Source organism: Phyllobates terribilis, unplaced genomic scaffold (assembly GCF_046119375.1).
Source record: "Phyllobates terribilis strain yellow unplaced genomic scaffold, ASM4611937v1 Scaffold_460__1_contigs__length_1441810, whole genome shotgun sequence".
Classification (NCBI taxonomy): Eukaryota; Metazoa; Chordata; class Amphibia; order Anura; family Dendrobatidae; genus Phyllobates; species Phyllobates terribilis.
The window spans coordinates 950,817-978,532 of record NW_027363220.1 but is presented as its reverse complement, the minus strand read 5'-3'; the positions used below and the strand labels follow the sequence as shown (position 1 = coordinate 978,532).

The 27,716-nt window shown below is 50.0% G+C and overlaps 1 protein-coding gene across 2 annotated transcripts in view; it reads left to right on the top strand.

Moving 5' to 3' along the window:
- The window catches only part of LOC141229222 (isovaleryl-CoA dehydrogenase, mitochondrial-like), a 43,447-nt gene extending 16,596 nt beyond the window's left edge, over positions 1 to 26,851 (top strand). Inside the window, exons 3-5 of one of the 2 annotated variants that reach the window (XR_012295951.1) lie at positions 17,538 to 17,613; positions 21,466 to 21,538; positions 26,362 to 26,851. Coding sequence is in view for 1 of the 2 variants with exons in the window: in XM_073667423.1 (XP_073523524.1) it covers positions 21,466 to 21,538; positions 26,362 to 26,495 (207 nt within the window). In the remaining variant the exon portion in view is untranslated. The remainder of the gene's footprint in view (positions 1 to 17,537; positions 17,614 to 21,465; positions 21,539 to 26,361) is intronic. The other variant, XM_073667423.1, reaches the window with a different exon arrangement.
- Positions 26,852 to 27,716: the final 865 nt, after the last annotated feature.

The following is a 27,716-nucleotide window of genomic DNA, read 5'->3' as shown; positions in this document are numbered from 1 at the left end:
AGCATAATGTAGACCCTTGTTCCCAAACTGTAACTCCTGTTGGTGGAGACAATGATGAAGACGATGATGAGACTCAAATACCTGATTGGAGCGACAACTTGACTTTTCGGTCAGGGCAGGAAGAGGTTGGCTCTGAGGGCGACGGGTGTGATAACACACAGGGTGATGATGACGAGGTTGGAGATCCCACTTACTGTCAACCCACAGTCAGACAGTCGATGAGGTCAGCAGAGGAGGTGGAGGAGGATGTGACTAGCCCTGGGGATGGGGATGACTCGGTACCCGGACATTTGCCTGGCCTTGGGGATGTCGCGGTGGTCGGCTCCCTGGCCCGTACCCTGGGGTGTCTCTTTAAAAGGGTGGATAATTGTTAATTTTATAAGAGTTCATGACGCCACCTGTGGTATCTGGTGACAAGCACCAGCGCTGCAGCAGTCCACTGAGGCCGGTGATAAGGCAGCTCGATGGTATAGCTCCCCACAGGTGGAGCTAGGTCTCAGGGCAGCGTATGCAGGGGGAATGCAGGACAGGCGAGACCCAGCTGGATCAGAGCAAGAACGGGAACGGACACGGTAGTCACTTCAGTACCTTTTACTGGTGGAAATTCAGGCACATCCCGGAGCACTGTAGGGTGAAGGGTGCATATCAGGATCCTCCCCAATGAGCGGGTGTAGGGCCTCCTGTTTCTTGCCTCTGCGCAGTAAGTTTCTGACCTGCCTGGAGCTAGGCCTAACTTTGTCTCTGTCCTGCGCTGGCTGACCTTGTGGTAGGGCCTTCTCTTGGAGTTCACGCTCCCAGTATGCGGGGCCTAAGCGTCTCCTGGCTCTGTTACATATCAGCACCTTAGCGATCCTGGGACTTGTAGTTCTCCAGGGATTCCGGTTATGCCTTACTGGGTCATAGAGATACCGGTAAGCTCGGATCCTGTGTCCGGTAAATGCTTCGGGGTGAGCTGGTTAAGCTCCTCTGCCCCTTATGTACTAACTCGCCACTCGCCTTCGGCCTACTCGGGCCCTCACTAGGCTATACACACTAACGGCAGCTTGCCGCGCTTCATTGATCTTACGGCACCGGCACACCTTAAGCTCTATCTGGGCTCGCTGAATCTAGCAAGCAGGAGCTTCGTGCTCCACTGCTGAACTATTAACTGCGTTCTCTAGACTAGACTGAGCTCCACTGCAGACTGACCTCTCTTAGGCTTCTCTACTGCAGGAACTCTTCAGAGGAACTGAACTGCCTAGCTCCACCTTCCCTATTTATATCCCTAACGGGCTCCCTCTGCTGGACTGAGGTGGAAGGTGGAGATGTGTGAATGTGACTCGCCCCCTGGGCCGTGGGGCACGCGGATCTGGGCGATAGGGAGATGCTGGGAGTAGTAGTGGCGGCCCGGTCCCGCGGCTCAGGGTGGTCAGACCAATGGTAGTCTGCTACTGTACTTTAGATAATGTCCGACTACGCCACCCGTGGATTGCGGTTATTAGGAACCGCCGCTGCAAGGCAGTCCGCTGGGGCTGATGATGGGTGCAGCTGAGGTGATGTGACTCCCCACGGGAAGAGTGCAGCCCCAGGGCAGTGTAGTGGATGGTGGGAGTGATGGTAGTGCGAGTCCCGGTGCTGATAGTGCTGGAGGCGCGAAGGAGCACACAGACAACAAGTTAAAGTCCAGGGTCTTTACTCACAGTTCGTTTGTTCCGGGTCACTTCTGTCAGCAGTGACCGCCCGAGCCGTGCTGCGTCCACCAGGTGAGGGGCTCGGTCAACTCCCAGGCAGCTCAGGAGCATGGCACAGGACCCCCTTTAATCCTTTCTCTGGCCTGCCTTACCAGTGACCCACTTTTGTCCAGCTGCCGCGGACTTGTGCGGTTAAACGTGGGCCCCGTCCTCCGCTGTCCTATATGGTGCCTTCCTAGCAGGTTTGATGAGGTGTCGCACCAATAGATGATCACGACGACCGGTCTTTGGCTGAGGGTTGTTTCTCCTCCACCAACTTGGGATCCGGTACCCTTAATCTGCCTGACCCTGCACCCTGGATTCTCGTGGGTTCTTAGGGTCCCTTCCACCTTCTTGTTCCTGAGCCCTTCTGTTTCTCTGTCTCTCCTTCTTTGCAGTTCCTGTTCTGTTCCTTTCTGTTCCTTTCTCTTGGAGCTGAGATGAGCCAGAATCTCAGCTCCCCTTCACCTCCTCCTCGGCCTCTCACTAGGCCCTCCTGGAGTAGAGCTCCTACAGAGCCTCTACTCCCTGTCTTCTCCTCTGGCTGAACTGACCCAGAACTAAGATGGTGCCCACCTTTTATACCTCCCTCTAGCCATGAGCCCAGGTGACCAGCAACCAATGGGCTCCTTCCTACACTCAGGAACCGCCCCCTATCTGCCCCTACAGTACTGGGTGTTCCACCCCTCCCTCCCCACTCCAGCAGGGACATGGTCGGTCGTGCCTGCACTTATGTCTAGTGGGAGCACCGTTGAGCTGTCCCTCGGAAATGGGGTGTGTGTGCTGCATGCAGCTAACTGAGCCCTGGTCCACACTCCATCCTTACCCGGGAGTGGAATACCACACCTCTGGCAGAGGTGCAATACCCCTGTAGCGGCCGAGCCCTCGGGGCGCTACATTCCCCCCCGGTAAACCACAGCACGTCCTCGGGCTGGAAAAGAGCAAAAACAGATAATTACAGGACATGCAAAAACTTTTTCAATAACTTTTCACATCAGAAAACAGGTAACATGGTTCAATTCCCTTTATGGGAAACACTCCTCTTCTCTTGCCACTACCACAAAACACTTTGCTAATGCCTCTGGAACTCTTTTGTCACTTATCATATAAAACGGTCTCAAAATTATGTAAAACATTTTCTAGCAGCATATAAAACTTTCTCATGTAACACATTTTTAAGTAAAGCACATTCTTGGATTCTTGGCTGCGGTGCAACTTGCAACCAGGTAAAGGTGCAACAGTCCAGTAAATCTTGAGGTAGACGTTGCGGTTTTTGTATAAAACCAGTAGGGGGCGCTTTAGGAAGCGCAACTATATACAAAGGGTTGACCGCTCTCAGTCCTCGGCCAGTTTTGGGAAGGGAATGGCTGCTCACAGTCCTCAGCCTGATAGGGGATGAGGGGCACACAGGTAGCAGTTCAATATTTGTCCCAACGGGGACCACACTTTCAAGACGGGAACAGTCCCAAAAACAGTTCTGATACCCTGACGGGTAACTATGTACACGGGTACTTTGCTACTTACTAGTAGCGGTGTCCTCCATATGCTCCTTCTTCCTCCTCATATGGTTCTTCAGACCCGTCCGGGTCCTCTTGGCTCTCCTCATAGCCGCGGTATTGTAGCTCCTCCTCGGTGAGCCGATGAACATGTAGGGCGTATGGTCCTTTTGCACCCACGTGGCGGGTAAAGGCGACCACATCACCAGGGTACAGGTCACGGCCACGATGCCCCTCAGGTAGATGACTCTCCACGTCCCTGCGGGTCACAAAGACCATCGCCTGCGGTTTCTGGGCCCCTGATGAAGCCCCAGCCGTTCTCCATGTGGAACTTGACTACGGTCCCGGTGATTCGGGGACCACGGGCTGCTTGGGGGTCTTGGCGGGCCTTGCGCTTTTGTTCAGCACTCTGGACTTGGAGCCGTTCCTCCCTGACGCGCCTCTCTCGTTGCTCCCGCTCAAAGGTCGCCAGTTGCTGGTGACAGGCCTCCAGACGACGGACCTCGTCTGTCCGGGTCTCTTGAGAGAACCCCATCAAGTTCTCGCCGGTGGAGTCCCACGCAAATTGGACGTCTTCTAGTGGGGGTAGGGTGACCTCGACGGGTTCAGGAGCCGGTATCAGAGGCTCGCGCGGGGGCTGGGCCTTCCATGGATGATTGCCGGTCACTTCAGCCGGCCACTCCAGCGGCAGTCCATCCGGACCGGTGTGATGGGCAAACAGGTCCACGCCCAGCGATGGTATAGTGGGGGGACCTGATCTGGGAGCAGCGCCCGGGGGCACTCGGCCTTGCGACCAGGCCGGGGGTCTTGTGGCTGCGCTAGGTGGCAGTCCCATCCGGGACAGGGGCGCAGGCTTGGCGATGGCGCCCGGGTCATAAAATGTGGGCACCACATTTTAAAAAAGACATAGACAAACTGGAGCAAGTTCAGAGAAGAGCGACCAGAATGGTGACTGGTCTGCAAACCATGTCCTATGAGGAACGGTTGCAGGATTTGGGAATGTTTAGCTTGCAAAAAAGAAGACTGAGAGGAGACTTAATAGCTGTCTACAAATATGTCAAGGGCTGTCACATTGTAGAAGGATCATCTTTATTCTCATTTGCACAAGGAAAGACTAGAAGCAATGGGATGAAACTAAATGGGAGGAGACACAGATTAGATATTAGAAAAAACTTTTTGACAGTGAGGGTGATCAATGAGTGGAACAGGCTGCCACGAGAGGTGGTGAGTTCCCCTTCAATGGACGTCTTCAAACAGAGGCTGGACAGACATCTGTTTGAGATGATTTAGTGAATCCTGCTTTGAGCAGGGGGTTGGACCAGATGACCCAGGAGGTCCCTTCCAACTCTACATTCTATGATTCTATGATCCAGGCCTTGCGACCGGGCCGATGATGCTTCCTGCTTTACGGCACCCGGGGTCAAGGGGCATGGCGCTGGGCCGGGCGTGGCCGCGGCGCTCGCCGCTTGAGGCCTAGCCGGGAGCAGTGGCGGCGCGGCAACAGGTGCGGTGAGTGGGGCCTCTGGTGCTGCGACGGGAGGCTGGGGCAGGCTTGCGGGTGCTGGGCTTGGGGTGGTGACGTCCCCTTCACTTGCCTCAGTCCTCGTGGCTCCCTCTGCGGCGTCGCCTCCGGTCCTCTCTCCTCCTGCGCCGTCCTCCGAGGCAGGCAAACCGCGGGGTGCGGCTGAAGCCTGTCGCTGGTGGGTCTCGGCCTGCCGGGCCAGTTCCTCTCTCCACTCGGTGAGTGCACTCCGCTGCGCCCGGACCATCCTCCGCTCTAGGTCCTCCAGTGCAGCTTGCGCACGCTCCGGATCTCTGGGGAGCTGCGCCAGGACTTCTGCTAGGCTGCAGAACGGTTCGGCCTGCAGCAGGCTTCGGGCCAGGAGGCTGGTGCTGCTCAGGGCGTCCATTCCCGGGTGCGGTCTGTCTGGACTGATCCAGACCACTCCCTGCCCCGCAGTTTTCTTTCCTATCCGCCCCCATGGGGGGTGGTCCTGGAGCATTCTGCTGACAATCACTCTCAGGGGCAGCCCCCCCACGTTGACGGACATTTCCACAGCAGTGCTCATGGTTGTTGGGGGCGGGCTTCCTCTTTGGCGCCATTCTGGGACCCGGCCCACGATGGGAGGCGGCCTCCTGTGGTCTTTTGGCGCGCACATTATGGCGCTCGTTCTTCTGGGGCGGGCGCCATCTTTAGTACCGTGAAACAGTCTCTTTTCAGGCGCGCAGTACCCGTGGTTAGCGGGCACGAAATCCTGCCGACTACGCCAAAGCTGACTCGCCCCCTGGGCCGTGGGGCACGCGGATCCGGGCGATAGGGAGATGCTGGGAGTAGTAGTGGCGGCCCGGTCCCGCGGCTCAGGGTGGTCAGACCAATGGTAGTCTGCTACTGTACTTTAGATAATGTCCGACTACGCCACCCGTGGATTGCGGTTATTAGGAACCGCCACTGCAAGGCAGTCCGCTGGGGCTGATGATGGGTGCAGCTGAGGTGATGTGACTCCCCACAGGAAGAGTGCAGCCCCAGGGCAGTGTAGTGGATGGTGGGAGTGATGGTAGTGCGAGTCCCGGTGCTGATAGTGCTGGAGGCGCGAAGGAGCACACAGACAACAAGTTACAGTCCAGGGTCTTTACTCACAGTTCGTTTGTTCCGGGTCACTTCTGTCAGCAGTGACCGCCCGAGCCGTGCTGCGTCCACCAGGTGAGGGGCTTGGTCAACTCCCAGGCAGCTCAGGAGCATGGCACAGGACCCCCTTTAATCCTTTCTCTGGCCTGCCTCACCAGTGACCCACTTTTGTCCAGCTGCCGCGGACTTGTGCGGTTAAACGTGGGCCCCGTCCTCCGCTGTCCTATATGGTGCCTTCCTAGCAGGTTTGATGAGGTGTCGCACCAATAGATGATCACGACGACCGGTCTTTGGCTGAGGGTTGTTTCTCCTCCACCAACTTGGGATCCGGTACCCTTAATCTGCCTGACCCTGCACCCTGGATTCTCGTGGGTTCTTAGGGTCCCTTCCACCTTCTTGTTCCTGAGCCCTTCTGTTTCTCTGTCTCTCCTTCTTTGCAGTTCCTGTTCTGTTCCTTTCTGTTCCTTTCTCTTGGAGCTGAGATGAGCCAGAATCTCAGCTCCCCTTCACCTCCTCCTCGGCCTCTCACTAGGCCCTCCTGGAGTAGAGCTCCTACAGAGCCTCTACTCCCTGTCTTCTCCTCTGGCTGAACTGACCCAGAACTAAGATGGTGCCCACCTTTTATACCTCCCTCTAGCCATGAGCCCAGGTGACCAGCAACCAATGGGCTCCTTCCTACACTCAGGAACCGCCTACTATCTGCCCCTACAGCACTGGGTGTTCCACCCCTCCCTCCCCACTCCAGCAGGGACATGGTCGGTCGTGCCTGCACTTATGTCTAGTGGGAGCACCGTTGAGCTGTCCCTCGGAAATGGGGTGTGTGTGCTGCATGCAGCTAACTGAGCCCTGGTCCACACTCCATCCTTACCCGGGAGTGGAATACCACACCTCTGGCAGAGGTGCAATACCCCTGTAGCGGCCGAGCCCTCGGGGCTCTACAAATGTTTATGGGGGCCTCTTGTGGAGGATTCCATCAATGCACTCTTGTAGGATCTGTGATACCAAGCGCAGCGGGGCATCACAGATGCTATTGACGACGAGGTTAGGTTGCGCCTTCCTGAACAGAGACGGAGTACTGGAAGCACGTGAACAACTGCATCCTCAACCACAACTCTGCCTCTGACCACAAGTCGTAGTGGCTCTTCAGGTCACATGGGCTCTAAGCCTTGCATAGCCTGGGCATTTATTCAGATCGATAAGGATGACCCAACTCGTGTTATCTGTAATATTTGTCAGCAAAAGCTAAGTAGAGGCCAAAAAATCCATAGTTTGAGTACTTCATGCATGTACCGTCACATGGATATGAAGCATAAGTTGCAGTGGGAAGCTCACTGTGCTACAATGCGGCCTAGCCGGCTGGGCCAACCACCGTCTGCCCCATCTTGTGCATCCGCAGCCTCTTCATCCTCTGTGACTGGGGGGACAGCAGTCACACATGTTTTTGGACGCAGACCTGCCACCTCTTTACCCGCAACAGCCAGTGTGATTGGCAGGTCGTCAGTTCATTGGGAAGTGGAAACACCTGCTAGTGTTGAGCGCTCTCCGACATCGAGAGCACCACCTTTGGATCAAGGCAACCTAACATGTCCGCCTGCATCTTCCTCACAGATCGGCAGTTGCCGGGGACACCCTACTCAACACCGTCTAAGCACAACAGCCAGCCCTCGGTCCCTCAGATGTGGAAAAGTAAAAGACCATTTCCTCCTAGCCATGAGAAAGCTAAGAGGTTGAATTTCACCATCTGCAAGCTGTTGGCTACAGAAATGCTGCCTTTCCACCTGGAGGACACAGAGGATTTTCAAGACCTTATGTCCGTCACAGTGCCCCAGTACCAGATGCCCAGTCGGCACTACTTCTCAAAGAAAGGTGTGCCTGCACTCCACTAGCATGTCGCACACAACATCACCGCTTCTTTGAGAAACTCTGTGTGTGACAGGGTGCACTTCACCACAGACACTTGGACGAGAAGGCATGGACAGGGGCGTTACATGTCGCTGACTGGGCACTGGGTAACTATGGTGACAGCAGGACAAGGGGCTGCTGTCCAAGTCTTACCGTCCCCACGAGTTGTGTGTTAATCCTCTTTATCTCGAACTTCCTCCACTGCTTCTGCCTCCTCAACCTCCTCTCGGTCCTCCACCTGCACCCAAAGCCTGTCTGGTAATGCCACCTGCTTTCTAACTGCGCAGAAGGAATCCTGCACACCTCCTTACTATGCTGGCAGCTGGGCTCAACGCATCAGTGTTTACTTTGAAATGTCTGGGAAATGTGAGTCACACAGCTGAGGAGTTTTGGTCAGCTCTGGAGACCCAGTTTCATGAAAGGTTGTCTCCACTGGACCTGCAACCAGGGAAGGCCATGTGCGACAATGCTGCAAACCTGGGTGCGGCCCTTCGCCGGGGCAATGTCACACACGTGCCTTGTATGGCTCACGTGTTGAACCTGGTTGTCCAGCAATTTTTAGCCCACTATCCCGGACTAGATGGCCTTCTGCAGAGTGCACGGTCGCTGTGTGCTCACTTCCGCCGTTCGCATCCCGCAGTTCAACGACTTACATCTCTACAGAAGTCGTTGGGCCTGCCAGTTCACCGGCTGAAATGCGATGTGCCGACACGGTGGAATTCAACTCTGCACATGTTGCAGCGACTGTGGCAGCACCGACAAGCCCTGGTGCAATACTTTCTGACGTATAGCCTGGGCCAACGAGATCCAGAGGTGGGGCAAATCACGCTGGAGGAGTGGTCTCAGATCAGGGACCTATGCACCCTTCTGCACAGTCTTGAAATGGCGACGAAGATGTTTAGTGCTGACGATGCCATTATCAGCATGACTATTACGGTGATTTACATGCTGGAGCACATGTTAAACAGAATTCGGAGTCAGGTGGTGGGACAAGAGGAGGTGGAGGAAGTAGAGGAGGAGTCGTATGCGGAAGGGATAACATCTCCAAGGTCCAGACGGTTGGCAGCACCAAGGCGGCAGGCATGGGAGGGTGGGGGAGAGGGATTAACCAGGGCGCATGGTAGCAGCCAAACTGTTGAGGAAGGTGCAGGAGCCGAGGAAGAAGTGGAGGACGAACTGGCAATGGGCATGGAAGACACATCAGATGAGGGAGACCTTGATCACATTTCTGTTGTGCGAGGTTGGAGGGAGAGGGCAGAGGAAGGAAGCATGATTCTTACCTCGCTACCAACACAACAAGGACTTGGTCCTTCTGGATGCGCAAGACACATGAGTGCCTTCTTGCTGCACTACCTGCAACATGACCCCCGGATTGTCAGAATTCGAAGTAATCCCGACTACTGGGTTGCCACACTCTTAGATCCCCGGTACAAAAGTATATTTGCCGAAATAATTCCTGCCATAAAAAGGTATTGACGAATGCAGGAGTATCTGTTGCAGAATCTTACATGTGCTTTTCCACAAAACACCAGTGGTGCACGTAGTGAATCTCACAGTTCTAACTTGCCAACGGTGGGACTGTCGAGTCTTCATCACTCAAACAGTAACAGTAACACAGTATCTGCTGGTAACAGCAATTTTGTGGAATCGTTTCACCACTTTTTTAGCCCATCCTTTGCAAGGCCACAGGAGACAAGAAGTCTGACACATAGTCAATGCCTAGAGAGGATGGTACAGGAGAATCTCCAAGTGAACATCGAAGCCATGACTGTGTCACTGGACCCTTGCTCATTTTGGTATTCCAATCTTGAAAAATCGCCGGAGCTCGCCACTCACGCCTTGGAGATCTTGTCATGCCATGCAGCCAGCGTTCTCTCTGAACGTGTGTTCAGCGCTGCTGGTGGTGTGCTGACAGATAAGCGCACGCGGCTGTCCACTGAGAATGTAGACAGACTCACGTTCATAAAGATGATCAAATCATGGATTCGCAAGGACATTTCTACCCCTGTGTCATCCTTGGGAGACTAAAAGCTTGGGGATTTGGTAAAATCACCTCACCAACCGTTTTAAGCAACAGTGGGGCAATTGATGCCACTTAACCCTAGAACGCATGACCATAAAAATCTACACTTTCACATACCTGGGGCCCTTTAGGCCCGTGTGCAAATAACATGGAATAACTCAAACTCAAATGACAAACAACTATATACATGAAGAATACCTAGAGTTTCAAAATTCTAACTAAAGCAATCTTGCAGAAAATAGAAAACAATTAACTGGGCGGGCCTGCAAGGCCACAGGTATGCGTTCTAGGGTTAAGTGGTGTCTGTGCCACAATTTTGGGAGTCCCCTTGCTGTGTCTTACGTGACGTTGGCATCGTCAATTCCAGGTGGGTTGGGTCGCACCCCCCCTTTTAACTGTAAGAAACTACATACACTATGGCTTGGGGTAACACAGATGGTTGAGTCTGAAGAGCTGTTTACTCAGAGGTCTGCTCCAAATCTTCAGTGTCTGCTAGTCAGCGTAGAATTTTTAACTGTATCTAGCCTAGGCAATACTTTGGGCATAGTAGCCCAGCTGCGAAGCAAGCTGCACCGCCTGTGTATCTAATAAGAATTTTTAAATTAATCTAGGCTAGGCAGACTGTGGGGACCCCCAACCAAACCCAGATGCTCAGCCCCCCTACCGCCCCCCTTTTATGGACAACCCAATAATGTAACTCTTACAACTGGATAGGTGAGGATCGGTCACAGCTTTATTAACTCTTTATACTCATTCCATTAGAAAGGCATTTTATTTCTAAAATAATTCAGCTTGTTGCAGCATGCCCTGGGTCCCCACTCCGGCAAGTTGGCCAACAAGTGTAACTCTCCAACATGTCCTTTCTATTTCCAGGCCACGGAGGATCCAGCGTACTCGTATGCAGGACTCTGACCCCCACCCATCACTCTTAACGCTTGTTCCACTCTGTCCTGGAGTCCTGACAGGAATATGTCCAGTCCAATATTTATTAAGTGAACACCGTCGGGCCGTATGAGGCCTGCTTTATCTCCTTCCAGTTGTCGGTGTCGTATCACTACACCGCCTCTGTCTCTTCTAAATTTTGCCATCCGAATATTTATTACCCGCCTTGTCCATTCGATGGCCGTGATGTCTCGCGCACCTTGCCATACCGCTATCGGCACAATCTCTGACCATACTATAGCTAATTTTGTGAAAAATTCTCTGAAGCGCTCAGTGTCTAGTTTCATTATTGCCATTAGTTATGCGCTCTTGTGATGACCTAGGTTGTTTCCCCCGGCCTGTATAACTAAGATGACCGGACCTCTTGCCTCTCTCCCTACCTTGATTACCTCCATTAGTACCTGTGGCCATAGCAGGCCTCTAATACCTCTCCAGTTGAAATATGTGTTATGAAACTCTAATTTCCTCCCGCCTGGGCGGACTTTCGCCCTTTTTTGTGCCCAATATATATACGAGTGGCCTATCACTCACACTGTTGGCTTATCGTCACCTGTAAAAGAAACAAACCACGTTAGGATGACAAGTCCGGTCTTATGTATCTCGCCAAACACGTGGATCGCCATCTCCCTATCCTCTGAACTTCCGTTTCTGACAGTCCTGCTCTTGCTGCTTCCGTGGCCGCACCTATGCGGAATGAGTGTGTCCCTTAATCTTTGGGGTGGTTCCCTGCCGATGTTATGCATTTATTAAATATAGCTTGGAACAGGTATCTTGATAATGGCGTTCCATCAATGTGTGATACGAAGAAATTACTTTGTGATCTGATGGTTAGATATGTTTTTACTATTGTTACCCGACTCAGTGTACCGTTTGTGGGTTGTAGAAGTACCCAAGTACCCCTGCCCGCTGGAACCGTTTTCGATTGGTGTATGCGTACACGTATTGCATTATTGGCTATGACTACTTCCTGGTGTAATAAGCGTCCACTGGTGGTAAATTTGGATTGAGGGACTAATTCGCTTATACATAGCGCCCCGAAGAAGGCGATCACAAATGCAGTAGACATTAGTGTTGCTTCAAATTGTGAGTGTCATGTTAATGGTGTTAGGGATAAGATGTGAGAAATCAGTTTTAGTGACACGGGACGGGACGTCTACATTCCTGACTTGGCTGACCCCTTTTCCACCCTTTTATGGATTGTCTGATGATGAATCTTTGTCACATCTCCCCAATTCAGTAGTTGGAAGTGAAATGCTACTCCGGTCCGCCACCGCTGCGCTGACGCCCCTGATATGCCCCTCATCATTAGCTGGTGGAGAAATTCTATGGTGACTTGTGATCTGGCTTGTTCACATTGGTCAACCCGTCTGCCTGCTACTAGTCGTGTCCACTCTTCCCATGCCTTACCGTATGCTTGCCACGTTGACGGGGCAACTGACGCTCTGATTAATGGCATCAACTATTCGCCACTAGATCCCATAGGGAGGGTGGGCAACTGTTGCCCGATGGGTGGGCGTTGTGGAAGAGCTCTGTGAAAATCTGCCAATTGAATTGTTATAAAGCGTTAGCAGCAGCTTTATACCCCTCAACATAGTGGCTAGCGCGGACCCATACATTGTGTTTTAGGCACAGGAATACTAGCCTGCGTAGTAGGCCTAGCACTGGGAGAGACGATGATGCCATCTTATTAATGCAGTGCGCTAGGCTGGTGTTTTGTGTTATTAAGCGTATATTTTTGTTAGCCAGGCGCGCGCCCCATATTTCTATTGCTACCACTATTGGGAAAAATTATTTTCAGGGCTAGATGAAGCTAAAAATTATTATTAATTTCAAAGCTGGTGGAGCTTGGTATAGATGGCCTAATACAATGAGTCCCACACACTGCTAGAAGGCCAAATATTTTTTCAGAGCTAGATGCAGATAAAAATTATATTCAATTTGCAACCTGATGGAGGTCAGTATAGATGGACTAATAGAACAAGTCCCACACACAGCTAGAAGCCCAAATATTTTTTCAGAGCTAGATGCAGATAAAAATTATATTCAATTTGCAACCTGATGGAGGTCAGTATAGATGGACTAATAGAACAAGTCCCACACACAGCTAGAAGCCCAAATATTTTTTCAGAGGTAGATGCAGATAAAAATTATTTTTAATTTGCAGCCTGATGGAGGTCAGTATAGATGGACTAATAGAGAAAGTCCCACACACTGCTAGAAGGCCAAATATTTTTTCAGAGCTAGATGCAGAAAAAAATTATATTCAATTTGCAACCTGATGGAGGTCAGTATAGATGGACTAATAGACCAAGTCCCACACACTGCTAGAAGCCCAAATATTTTTTCAGAGCTAGATGCAGAAAAAAATTATTTTTAATTTGCAACCTGATGGAGGTCAGTATAGATTGACTAATAGAATGATGCTATGCCCAAAAGATTTTACTTCACTAGGTGCAGTAAAAAAATTGGTATTCTATACACAGGTGTTATATCTTGCAACACAGATAGGCTACTCCACTGACTAACACACTCTGCAATAGGCCAAAAAGGATTAGCTTTGCTAGATTCAGCCAAATGCTGTGAAAAAAACTTGCACAGCACTGGCACAGACCTGCCTGGCAAAAACTGATAGGAACTGATGTAACCTAGTCCTGAAAAGGACTCCAATTACAATTAGTCTTTACTCCCACAATCTATCTATTTAAGAGCACAGACCTGCCTGATAAAAGTCGTAGGAAATGCTGTAACCTAGTCCTTAAAAGGACTGCAATCACAACTATTCCCTACTCCCAAGCTATCTGTAGATTTGTGCGAAAATTGGCTTGAAATTAACAAGGTATAGCGCACACAGCAACAGCGGTGCCGTCTAACACGCAGCTGCAGCAGTGAGAAAATGGTGGCGACGGGGAAAATGGCTTGGTCTTATAGGGCAAGGACATGTGACATACACTGCCAATGACACATGCCCTTGCTTGTGTGAAAAAAAGCACTTCGCTCCGTGTGTGCGCTGCTGATAGGCTGACAGATTGCACCTCCCCACTGCAAATGCGGGAAAGAGAAAAAAAAATGGAGATCTTCATTGTTCCTGCAGAGATCCATCCCCTGCCCCTCCCCCCGCCCCGCTGTACACTCAAACTGCGTATTAACATTAATTTTCATCATTACTGAGAAAAAATCCAGTTATGATTTTGGTGCACTAACAGTTATCGAACATAACCTCGAACAGCTGAATTTTTCTCAAATTGTTCGTGTTCGCCGAACGGCTCGAACACCGCCCAAAACAGCTCGAATTTGAGATTGGCGAACAGTTCGAGTAGAACACCGCTCATCTCTACTGTACACACGCAAATCAATGTTTGTAATGTTTTTCATGTGTGTGTGTTTTTCACCATATATTTTATCATGTACTGCAAATATACCTGTAACAACAAAAGAAACAAGGATAAGCTAAAGCTGCATACTGAAAACCACCAAGCAGCAATTAAGCTAATGAAGAACCACCAGGTCTTGACCATTTAACCTAATTAATTTATTCAAGTGAACCTATATAGACTATATAACTCTAACAGACTGTAAAGCAATATCTTACCTGAGGAAGGCTATTCTGTACCAATATATAGCCGAAACGCGTTGTTCTATGTATCGTTTTTTTATGATGATTTTTATCTAAGTAAATTTCTGAAGACTTTTAATACCTCCGCCTGGTGCCTGTCTCCTGGGAGCGCTGAACAGACTAGATGAATCCTTTCATTTTCTCCTGACCTTCTCAAGAACAGAGGAATTTTAATTTCATATTTTTTTTAATCAAATCATTCTGAACTTCAATTCCCATAACCCACCCTAAACCCAAATCCCAACACTCCAGAGAACCATTTTCAGAGCAGTTCTAGAATAACGGACTATAGCATTCGTAGAAGGAGAAGAAGATAAAAAAGTGACTAACAAAGGGGTAGCAGCGTTTTAATGTTATCATTTACTGCTTGATGCCTGAGCCGGGGAGTGCACGCTGAAAACTGTTGCAGGCTGCTGTAATCACAGGACACCAGCAAACAGCATGGCATTTCCTATCAGCAGGGAGGAAGTAAAGGGAACAGTAATGAAAGTCTCCTCCTACTCCGCTCCATATTGAAATGAATAGTGTGCATCCTACAAATGAGATGCATACAGCAAACAATTGATTTTCCATACATAGGTTTTGAGTTGACCACTGGATATACACATGTGTATCACTAATTACCAGAACTGGAAATCGAAAAAAAAGACGAGCAAGTTTGGGGTGAATCCTGCCTTCATTACTGCACAGCCGCTCATAGAGGGATCGGTGCTAGGAACAGCAGGAGTGCCGGCAATGTTCACAGATTTACCTGCTGCGGGACTGAAGGAGTCTGATCACGCTCGGCTCGAAGCTTTTTACCTTGTTTACGATAGGAATAATTGAAAGCTGTGCTTCAAAGGCGAGGAAGAAGTTTGCCACAGTCTGCGCTTGAATACCCTTAAGGGGGGAAAAAAAAGATATATACAAATACTGAAACATCTAAATGCATTAGAACATCAAACCTGGTGAAGCGGTAAATGACTTGTCCTCCAGGGATACAGGCTACTGTCATTCAGTAATTATTTAATAGGAATTTTACATTTTATGTGATCACCACGCTAGAATGTAAATGGAGAAAAACACAACACAACTCCTCATCATATGAAGATATTTTGTGTTATAGAACAGGATTTCTGTGGCACAACAAGACTGATTTACTATGTATGTGTGTCACCCTGGCCTGGATGCCACAAGTGTAATTAAAGCTGTGTCTGAGAGCAAGGGGGAGGTTCTCTAGTCAGGGGAACATTAGCATGCAATGCCTCCTGTCTCAGGCCAGTAGGGGGAGCTGGCTGCCCCTATAAAAGCTGGTACTGGGGGCAGGGTTAGAGAGAATGGATGGCCTGTCTCAGCACTGAGACGTGTCCCAGAGTGGAGCAGGGACAGAAAGTTGATTGCACCTAAGAGGAAGTGTGGCAGTAGGAGAGCCACCAGCCAGAGACGAGAGGCGAAGAGAGCCTGTCTTGGCAAATCAGAGACTGACCTTACCAGACTTTGGTGTCTGAGGCTGGAAGGATTCCACATCCCCCAGCAGAGAACCAGTCCGCAAGGGACTGTATATTCCTTGGCCTAAGAAGCCTGGAGGCCCTGCCACAACCGAAGGGACCAGTAAAGCCGTACAAGGCTGGGAGCAGAAAGGAACCCACGTCGCAGGCCATACAGGCGAGAATACACGGAAAGCTCGGAAACGTGGGCTGTTACCCTATCAGGAGGAGATAGCCAGAAGGAGCGCAGAAAGCACGGTAGGCCTACACCCTCACCCTGACCAGGGCCAATTTCCCCGTTGCTCTCAGACATCCAGGTCCCCCTCCTAGCCGGGACTGTTTATGGGTCAATTTACCTGTTCTAGTAAAGACCCTGGACTGCAACCTGTTGTCTGTGTGCTCCTTGCTTCTCCAGCACTATCAGCACTGGGACCCTCACTACCATCACTCCCACCATCCACTATACTGCCCTGGGGCCGCACTCTTCCCGTGGGGAGTCACACTACCCTAGCTGCACACCTCATCAGCCCCAGCGGTCTGCATGCAGCGGCGGTTCCTAATAACCGCAAATCCACGGGTGGCGTAGTCGGACATAAACATCAGCACATAACGGACTACCACTGGCCTGACCACCCTGAGCCACGGAACCGAGTTGCCACTACTACTCCCATCGTTCCCCTACTGCCCGGATCCGAGTGCCCCACGGCCCAGGGGGCGAGTCATATGCACCATAGCCTTCATTTGATGTCACTTACTTAGCACCAACACCTTGCCCCAACTCTGCAATCCCCAATATCAGTCCATGACCTCAATGGGGTCACTATAAAATTATAAAGAGGACTGGTCATGTCTTTATTAGAAAATAGACAAACTTAGGATAGAAACAATATGAACATATACCCTGCTATAAGTAAGTAAAAAGCAATAGGAAATATATATAATATAGGGTACTTAGTAAACATGTTGTTTGATTAAAAAAAAAGCCATCCCACCAGCACCAAGGTGTACCCAGTCAGTTATGTGAAGTATATAATAAAATACACTTTAGTAAAATATTAGTATCTTGTCCCTTTAAATCTGCAGCTACTTCTGTCACCATGGTAACTGCATTCATACTCAGCCAATAGGATTGCTCGGTTTGAATTTGAAGAAAAAAAAAAAGTCCTATATCGTCAGTTTGTTCCATCTCATCTGAGTGTGAAGACAGACACCTGCGATCAGCGAGATTATAGGTATAAGACGTGATATAATATAACGGACGGAGCCGCATCCCATCACACGCACTCAGCGACCACAACTGACAGGAATCAGCACATTTATCAGAGGAGAAGTCATTATTCCCCAACACATGATAAGTGACAACTTCTAGATCTGCTGGGAACCCAACTAATCCCTGCTAGTACCTCCCCGGACCACCGCTCCATTCATTCTCTATGCAGGAGAAAGCTGAGTACAGCGCCCCCCATAGAGAATGAACGGACCGGCGGTTGAACATTTGCACTTCGCTCACTTCTATCTATAAGTGCTGTTCTGCTGATTGGGTCATAGCGGCCAAACCCACCGATCTAAGAGTCATCACCTATCCAGAGATCAGTGAGAACTTGTTCCAACTAGACATCCCCTTTAATTGAAGAGATCACATATCTAACAGCCAATCCTATTCATTCCCAATCTTCCCTGTGCCCAGTAATGCCCCTGGGTATATCGCCAATATGAGCCAATCACCAAACCCTCTGCTGACTGTTCCCCATGTTTTATAGATTTTGGATCCGTTTCTACAAGAGAAGATCTCAGCGGCCACCATGGGGATGGGTTACTCTGCCAGCGATGGAGCAGGTAGTATCCTCCAGCCGGTGATATCTCACCTTCCTCCATATTCTGCTGTTACATGCGTTTCTTCAGCTTTACCTCTTCCCAACAGAACCAATTGATGGTTTTTTCTGTTTTTTCCTTGGCTTTTTCCAAGGGCTATAACTTTTTCATGTCTGTCCACATATGTGAGGTCTTGTTATTTTGTAGGATGAGCGGTACTTATAAATCCCACCATTCATTTACCACATAGTACTAGAAAACGGGAAAAACATTCCAAGTGCAGTAAAAGTGCGAAAAAAAAAGCCTGACCCTGTTTTTCTGGGAAGGGTTTTAACGGCGTACATAGTGTGGTAAAAATGACCTGGTAATAGGATCCTACTCCTCAGTGTGATTACAGCATGACCAAACTTCTCCAAGAGTTTTTCTGAGACCCGTAACATTTTCGTTTTTCGGGTTGATGGAGCTGTGTGGGGGCTTATTTTTTGAAGGGCAAGAGGACTTTATTGATAACATTTTGGGACACATATGACATGGTCATCGCTTCTTACAGGATTTTCTGTAGTATTGTGCCGAACGAAAAAAATGCAATTTTGTCTTTTTGAATTTTTTTCTGTGTTCACTGATCGTTTGTTTTTTATATTTGGATAGATTGTATTTCTCTGAAAGAGACCATACCACAAATGTGTATATTTTTATTATCTTTATTTTTAGTGGGAGGTGAGCTGAACGTGTGGGGTTTTAATATTTTAGACTTTTTTTTTTTTTTTTAATTTTCACTGCATTTGTATACATTATCTGATTGCTTGTGCTATATACAGCGATACCACAGTAATGCTCCATATAGCAAAATCACTTTCTTCTTTACAGCCCAAATGAAGCTTTATGATGACAGGCATGGAGGCTTCAGCAGACCCCCGGATGTCATAGCAGTCCGTGTGTGCCCTGTGATCGCGTCACAGGAGCGCCGGTGGGCGCATGGAACGATGCATCCCAATGCCGGCGCGCTGTTAATGCTGCTGTTAGAGATTGACAGCAGCACTGAACAGGTTAACAGTGGTGGGCAGATCTTCGCTCCACTCGCAGCTCTTAGAGGCAGGTCCTGGTTGTTTGTCACAGCCATTATCTGCCATGTACGGGGCGAGCTGACTCTGCTCCATGCACCCGCTACTGACTTATACCAGACATGTACGGCTGATGTTGGTAAGGAGTTAAAGCGGTTGTCCTGCTTTGCGGCCATTTGTTTTTTTTACTTTAATGCAAGTATTTGGGGCTAAAATTGATTTCCGTTATTGAGTTTCATTAAAAATGTTGCGTTCTGTAGCATCTGTGCTGCACTGTCTATTCCTGGCTGCAAAATTAGCTAACTGAGAATCTATCAGTGAGCTCCTTCTGACAGTCTTAAGGGAGAGTTTGTAGATCTTTCATCTGTTTTTTTTTCCTGAGTGCCTTTTAGCTGATCTATGCCCAAAGAAAACATGAAACTTGAATGTGCAGGGAAGCAATAAGTCTGTAATAACCAGTGAAAAATGAAATCTAAATGTAAAAAATTACTTTTAGTAGTAAATACATGGACATAAGAAAATACACACTGCAATGTCCTGCATTAGGAGGAACTCAGGGCCCACTGCACCAGCATATTGTCTCACAAGGGGCCTGAGGATCTCATCTCGGTACCTAATGGCAGTCAGGCTACCTCTGGCGAGCACATGGAGGACTGTGCGGCCCTTCAAAGAAATGCCACCCCACACCATTACTGACCCACTGCCAAACCGGTCGTGCTGAAGGATGTTGCAGGCAGCAGATCGCTCTCCACGGCGTCTCCAGACTCTGTCACGTCTGTCACATGTGCTCAGTGTGAACCTGCTTTCATCTGTGAAGAGCACAGGGAGCCAGTGGCGAGTTTGCCAATCCTGGTGTTCTGTGGCAAATGCCAAGCGTCCTGCACAGTGTTGGGCTGTGAGCACAACCCCCATGTGTGGACGTCGGGCCCTCATACCACCCTCATGGAGTCAGTTCTAACAGTTTGTGCAGACACATGCACATTTGTGGCCTGCTGGAGGTCATTTTGCAGGGCTCTGGAAGTGCTCCTCCTGTTGCTTCTTGCACAAAGGCGGAGGTAGCGGTCCTGCTGCTGGGTTGTTTCCCTCCTACGGCCCCCTCCACGTCTCCTGGTGTACTGGCCTGTCTCCTGGTAGTGTCTCCAGCCTCTGGACACTACGCTGACAGATGCAGCAAACCTTCTTGCCACAGCTCTCACTGATGTGCCATCCTGGATGAGCTGCACTACCTGAGCAACTTCTGTGGGTTGTAGAGTCCGTCTCATGCTACCACGTGTGTGAAAGCACAACCAACATTGAAAAGTGACCAAAACATCAGCCAGAAAGCACTGGTACTGAGATGTGGTCTGTGGTCCCCACCTGCAGAACCACTCCTTTATTGAGGGTGTCTTGATAATTGCCAATAATTTCCATCTATTGTCTATTCCATTTGCACAACAGCATGTGAATCATAGAATCATAGAATAGTAGAGTTGGAAGGGACCTCCTGGGTCATCTGGTCCAACCCCCTGCTCAAAGCAGGATTCACTAGATCATCTCAGACAGATGTCTGTCCAGCCTCTGTTTGAAGACGTCCATTGAAGGGGAACTCACCACCTCTCGTGGCAGCCTGTTCCACTCATTGATCACCCTCACTGTCAAAAAGTTTTTTCTAATATCTAATCTGTGTCTCCTCCCATTTAGTTTCATCCCATTGCTTCTAGTCTTTCCTTGTGCAAATGAGAATAAAGATGATCCTTCTACAATGTGACAGCCCTTGACATATTTGTAGACAGCTATTAAGTCTCCTCTCAGTCTTCTTTTTTGCAAGCTAAACATTCCCAAATCCTGCAACCGTTCCTCATAGGACATGGTTTGCAGACCAGTCACCATTCTGGTCGCTCTTCTCTGAACTTGCTCCAGTTTGTCGATGTCTTTTTTAAAATGTGGTGCCCAAAACTGTACACAGTATTCCAGATGAGGTCTGACCAAAGAGGAGTAAAGACCGATAATGACTTCACGTGATCTAGACTGTATGCTTCTGTTAAGAACACCAGAATTGGCACCGAAGAGGAGACCCCACCGAAGAGGAGACCCCACCGAAGAGGAGACCCCACCGAAGAGGAGACCCCACCGAAGAGGAGACCCCACCGAAGAGGAGACCCCACCGAAGAGGAGACCCACCGAAGAGGAGACCCACCGAAGAGGAGACCCACCAAAGAGGAGACCCCACCAAAGAGGAGACCCCACCGAAGAGGAGACCCAAGAGGAGGCCCACCAAAGAGGAGACCCAAGAGGAGACCCCACCGAAGAGGAGACCCCACCGAAGAGGAGACCCCACCGAAGAGGGGTCTTATTAAACATTGACCTGTCTTTAGATGAAAAGGGAGCTTTTTTTTTTCTTTCTTTCTTTTATTGTATTCCTACTTCTTCCCTGAACATGATTTTTTATTTTTTTTTAAATCTGCCATACTGTTCCAGAGATATGGGCCTTTTTACTTACTGCTAAATTTTATGATCTATATCAAAGGGGGCGTGGCTCACAGGATCCTCAGGGGCGTGTCTTTAGGCTGCTCTGCATAATTATCCTGTGGGCCACGCCCCCTTATAAAGATTACACACAATCAACACTAAATAAAAAGGCCCATATCTCTGCAACCGTATGGTGGATTTAAAAAAATGAAAAAGTGTAATACTCGGGGGAGCAGCGGGAATAAAGTAAGGGCAAACACTGGTCACTTCTGACTTGGTGACATGTCCTCTTTAAAGTAGAATTTTTGTTCTTCTTCAATTCTGGTTATTGTATGTGATAAATTGGGAACATGTCATTTACTTACAGGATTGTGCTGGCGTTATCCTTTACTCTGCTGAATCTGCTACCCAAGTGGCCCTCGATGGTATTCAGTGTCTAGGTAAGGAGAGTCTAACCTGTGCCTTTTGGCCAACACCTAAATCCACCAGCACTACTGATACATATTTATTCTTCAGTTTTGCCCTCGATGTTTCCAGCAGTCCACAACACAAAGCGATCACCATTACGGCTGTGGGGGTTTTTTTTGTTTTTTTTTTGCCTAATGTTTTCAGCCGATTCATCAATTGAGCAAACTCTGTGCCCGAAAAATATAACCTCCATAATTGATTTTATATGATACATTTCTCGCACAAAATTTTGCGCTGTGTTAGAGGAGCATCCAATTTTTTTTTCATTAAAGTCACAAAAAAAAAAAGATTAAAGACGAAAATAAAGAATTCATTGTACTGTGTGCGCCATTTTGAAGAATTATTTTGGTGCAAAAAAAACCCCATCAAGTAATGATCCAAGATGTAAAAAAAAAAAAAAAATGAGAAAATGACTTTAAATTTTAACTGCAAATGAAACTTGCCCTATGTGTCTTCACCTGTATGAAAAGACTGGGATGGCTCTGGGAGCAAGCGCACCACCACCGCTGTGTTTTCATATATAGGCATCTCCAATGTTTAGGAATTCAGTGTTGACAAGCGTTGCGATTTGTGCAAGTAAAGGTGTCAGGTTTAGATTGTTGCCTGTATTCACTTTAAGGGAATCTTTAAGTAGGTTTTTGTTATATAATCGGAGAGCAGCATGGTGGAGGGGCAGAGACCCTGATTCCAGCGATGTGTCATTTTTGATACAAAAACAGTTTTCTCTGCTGCAGAGCTCTAAATGCTTAGCCCTGTATAACCCCTCCCACAACACTGATTGGCAGCTGTGTATAACACCCGCCCACACTACTGATTGGCAGCTGTGTATAACCCCCGCCCACACTACTGATTGGCAGCTGTGTATAACCCCCGCCCACACTACTGATTGGCAGCTGTGTATAACCCCCGCCCACACTACTGATTGGCAGCTGTGTATAACCCCCGCCCACACCACTGATTGGCAGCTGTGTATAACACCCGCCCACACTACTGATTGGCAGCTGTGTATAACCCCCGCCCACACTACTGATTGGCAGCTGTGTATAACCCCCGCCCACACTACTGATTGGCAGCTGTGTATAATCCCCGCCCACACCACTGATTGGCAGCTGTGTATAACCCCCGCCCACACCACTGATTGGCAGCTGTGTATAACCCCCGCCCACACCACTGATTGGCAGCTGTGTATAACCCCCGCCCACACCACTGATTGGCAGCTGTGTATAACCCCTGCCCACACCACTGATTGGCAGCTGTGTATAACCCCTGCCCACACCACTGATTGGCAGCTGTGTATAACCCCCGCCCACACCACTGATTGGCAGCTGTGTATAACCCCCGCCCACACCACTGATTGGCAGCTGTGTATAACCCCCGCCCACACCACTGATTGGCAGCTGTGTATAACCCCTGCCCACACCACTGATTGGCAGCTGTGTATAACCCCCGCCCACACCACTGATTGGCAGCTGTGTATAACCCCCGCCCACACTACTGATTGGCAGCTGTGTATAACCCCTGCCCACACCACTGATTGGCAGCTGTGTATAACCCCCGCCCACACTACTGATTGGCAGCTGTGTATAACCCCTGCCCACACCACTGATTGGCAGCTGTGTATAACCCCCGCCCACACCACTGATTGGCAGCTGTGTATAACCCCCGCCCACACCACTGATTGGCAGCTGTGTATAACCCCCGCCCACACCACTGATTGGCAGCTGTGTATAACCCCCGCCCACAACACTGATTGGCAGCTGTGTATAACCCCTGCCCACACCACTGATTGGCAGCTGTGTATAACCCCTGCCCACACCACTGATTGGCAGCTGTGTATAACCCCCGCCCACACCACTGATTGGCAGCTGTGTATAACCCCCGCCCACACCACTGATTGGCAGCTGTGTATAACCCCCGCCCACACCACTGATTGGCAGCTGTGTATAACCCCTGCCCACACCACTGATTGGCAGCTGTGTATAACCCCCGCCCACACCACTGATTGGCAGCTGTGTATAACCCCCGCCCACACCACTGATTGGCAGCTGTGTATAACCCCTGCCCACACCACTGATTGGCAGCTGTGTATAACCCCTGCCCACACCACTGATTGGCAGCTGTGTATAACCCCCGCCCACACCACTGATTGGCAGCTGTGTATAACCCCTGCCCACACCACTGATTGGCAGCTGTGTATAACCCCCGCCCACACCACTGATTGGCAGCTGTGTATAACCCCTGCCCACACCACTGATTGGCAGCTGTGTATAACCCCCGCCCACACCACTGATTGGCAGCTGTGTATAACCCCCGCCCACACCACTGATTGGCAGCTGTGTATAACCCCCGCCCACACCACTGATTGGCAGCTGTGTATAACCCCCGCCCACACCACTGATTGGCAGCTGTGTATAACCCCCGCCCACACCACTGATTGGCAGCTGTGTATAACCCCTGCCCACACCACTGATTGGCAGCTGTGTATAACCCCCGCCCACACCACTGATTGGCAGCTGTGTATAACCCCCGCCCACACCACTGATTGGCAGCTGTGTATAACCCCTGCCCACACCACTGATTGGCAGCTGTGTATAACCCCTGCCCACACCACTGATTGGCAGCTGTGTATAACCCCCGCCCACACCACTGATTGGCAGCTGTGTATAACCCCTGCCCACACCACTGATTGGCAGCTGTGTATAACCCCCGCCCACACCACTGATTGGCAGCTGTGTATAACCCCCGCCCACACCACTGATTGGCAGCTGTGTATAACCCCTGCCCACACCACTGATTGGCAGCTGTGTATAACCCCCGCCCACACCACTGATTGGCAGCTGTGTATAACCCCTGCCCACACCACTGATTGGCAGCTGTGTATAACCCCTGCCCACACCACTGATTGGCAGCTGTGTATAACCCCCGCCCACACCACTGATTGGCAGCTGTGTATAACCCCCGCCCACACCACTGATTGGCAGCTGTGTATAACCCCCGCCCACACCACTGATTGGCAGCTGTGTATAACCCCTGCCCACACCACTGATTGGCAGCTGTGTATAACCCCCGCCCACACCACTGATTGGCAGCTGTGTATAACCCCCGCCCACACCACTGATTGGCAGCTGTGTATAACCCCCGCCCACACCACTGATTGGCAGCTGTGTATAACCCCCGCCCACACCACTGATTGGCAGCTGTGTATAACCCCCGCCCACACCACTGATTGGCAGCTGTGTATAACCCCTGCCCACACCACTGATTGGCAGCTGTGTATAACCCCCGCTCACACCACTGATTGGCAGCTGTGTATAACCCCCGCCCACACCACTGATTGGCAGCTGTGTATAACCCCCGCCCACACCACTGATTGGCAGCTGTGTATAACCCCTGCCCACACCACTGATTGGCAGCTGTGTATAACCCCTGCCCACACCACTGATTGGCAGCTGTGTATAACCCCCGCCCACACCACTGATTGGCAGCTGTGTATAACCCCCGCCCACACCACTGATTGGCAGCTGTGTATAACCCCCGCCCACACCACTGATTGGCAGCTGTGTATAACCCCCGCCCACACCACTGATTGGCAGCTGTGTATAACCCCTGCCCACACCACTGATTGGCAGCTGTGTATAACCCCCGCCCACACCACTGATTGGCAGCTGTGTATAACCCCTGCCCACACCACTGATTGGCAGCTGTGTATAACCCCCGCCCACACCACTGATTGGCAGCTGTGTATAACCCCCGCCCACACCACTGATTGGCAGCTGTGTATAACCCCCGCCCACAGCACTGATTGGCAGCTGTGTATAACCCCCGCCCACACTACTGATTGGCACCTTCCTGTGTATAACCCCCGCCCACACCACTGATTGGCAGCTGTGTATAACCCCCGCCCACACCACTGATTGGCAGCTGTGTATAACCCCCGCCCACAGCACTGATTGGCAGCTGTGTATAACCCCACCCACACTACTGATTGGCACCTTCCTGTGTATAACCCCCGCCCACACCACTGATTGGCAGCTGTGTATAACCCCCGCCCACAGCACTGATTGGCAGCTGTGTATAACCCCCGCCCACACCACTGATTGGCAGCTGTGTATAACCCCCGCCCACAGCACTGATTGGCAGCTGTGTATAACCCCCGCCCACAGCACTGATTGGCAGCTGTGTATAACCCCACCCACACTACTGATTGGCACCTTCCTGTGTACACTATATATTGATAGAAAGCTGCTGATCAGACACCTAGTGCTGTAATGATAATATCCTGCTGATTTAAGACTGATTTTATTGATACAGCAGCACACAGCCCTGTAGTAACACATTGCTGGAATCTGGCCGGACATTATTCTGATCTCAGATTACATAGACAATCCTGCTGACAGATTCCCATTAAAAGGTTCTTCCCGTCCTCTGCTCCCCATCCTCTGGCTTCCTGCTTGCTCCTGATGATTGACAGTTCGGACCAGAGGTGCCACCCGTCCTGTGCGCTCTCCAGTGCTGCAATCAGAAGCAGCCTTCCCTCCTGGAGAATCAGAGGACAGAGGCATAATGAAGCCGGCCGGATCCAGAGCGGACAGCACTCCTTCCCTAGGAGACCGACCACCTCTGACAGACTGGCAGAGGTGGCTGGTGACCTAAAAATATCTCTCTTCTCTAGGTCTGAGAGGATTTTTAATAAGAAGTAAATTGAAAAGTTTTTACCGTATTTTGCAATTTTACCCATGAAGACTGAGACCACCCCATGTTCACTGTTCTTTTATAAATGTTTATTTCTCCACAGGGGGCAATGGCTATATAAACGACTACCCGATGGGCCGCTTCCTTCGTGATGCCAAGCTTTATGAAATAGGGGCTGGTACTACCGAGGTTCGGAGACTGGTCATAGGAAGAGCCTTCAATGCTCTGTACAAGTAACCTGCCGACCTTGGAGATCACCGATCATGGCTCTAACTCCGAACTCAATCCGCAAAAATCTCTCTGCACCCGGGTGGATGAGGAGCGATGGGCACTCACTGCCTAAAACACTTACCTCGTAGCTGAGAGCCTCGTGGCCGCACAGACTGGACTGTTAGGAGACCGGACCGGTCCAGTGCTCTGTCTACCGACTCTTTATCAAGTGAATGTGAAGATTCTTATACCGGGGACATGAAACCATGAACCGTATAGTTATATCCAAGAGATGGGGGGCTCTGATCACCCCCACTGATCACTGTTTATGGAGTCTGTGTATTGCTCCAGGAACAAATAAAGCATACGTCAATCATCTGTCATTATTTTCCCCAGTGCTGTCTATAGTGATATCTACAGCCTGTTAAAGGAGTTGTCTGGGACTTAAACATTTAACATTGATGACTTATCCTTAGTATAGGTCATCAATGTCTGATCGGTGGGGGTGCGACACTCTGCACCCCCGCCAATCTGCTGTTCCTGGTGTCAGCGGCCAGGACTGATCAGTTACAGAGCTGCACAGTGGGTGCGACCGGGCACTGCACTCCACCGGGCACTGCACTCCACCTGCTATTGATTTGAATAGGGGGCGGATGTGCAGTACCGGCCGCGGCCACTATACAGGCGCTGTGCAGATCCATAACTGAGCAGTTTTGTGACGCCGCCGACATCAGGAACAGCTGACTGGTGGGAGTCCCGGGTGTCTCACCCCCACCAATCATACATTAGTGACCTGTCACCAATGTAAGTCTTAAAGGGGTTGTCTAAGTGTAACCCACCCTGTAAGAGCAGAGATGCATTACAGAAAGTGGATGCTTCATCTCTTCATTCCTGTCCTGTCTGTCATCCTGCATAGTCCAGTGAAGGCAATGGCAGGAGAAATGCATGCTGGGAGGTGAAAGGAAGTCAGTTCCAGCTCCTATAGTGCTGATGAAATACTGCACATTCAGAGTATGAGAGTTTTTGGACATATTAGACTATATCAGCACCAGTGGCGGTTTTAGCTTATTGTGGTGTATGTGGTCGGCTTCACTCTGCTTTTCTACAGGATTTATGTGAAGGGCTTTAAGAAAATATAAGCTCTTAAGAAAAATTATAGAAAATTTCAGTTAAATTACTTGTAAAAATCACTGATTCTTCTGTGGCAGAATCAGGGGGAGATCTGGAATTTTTACAAAGAATATAACT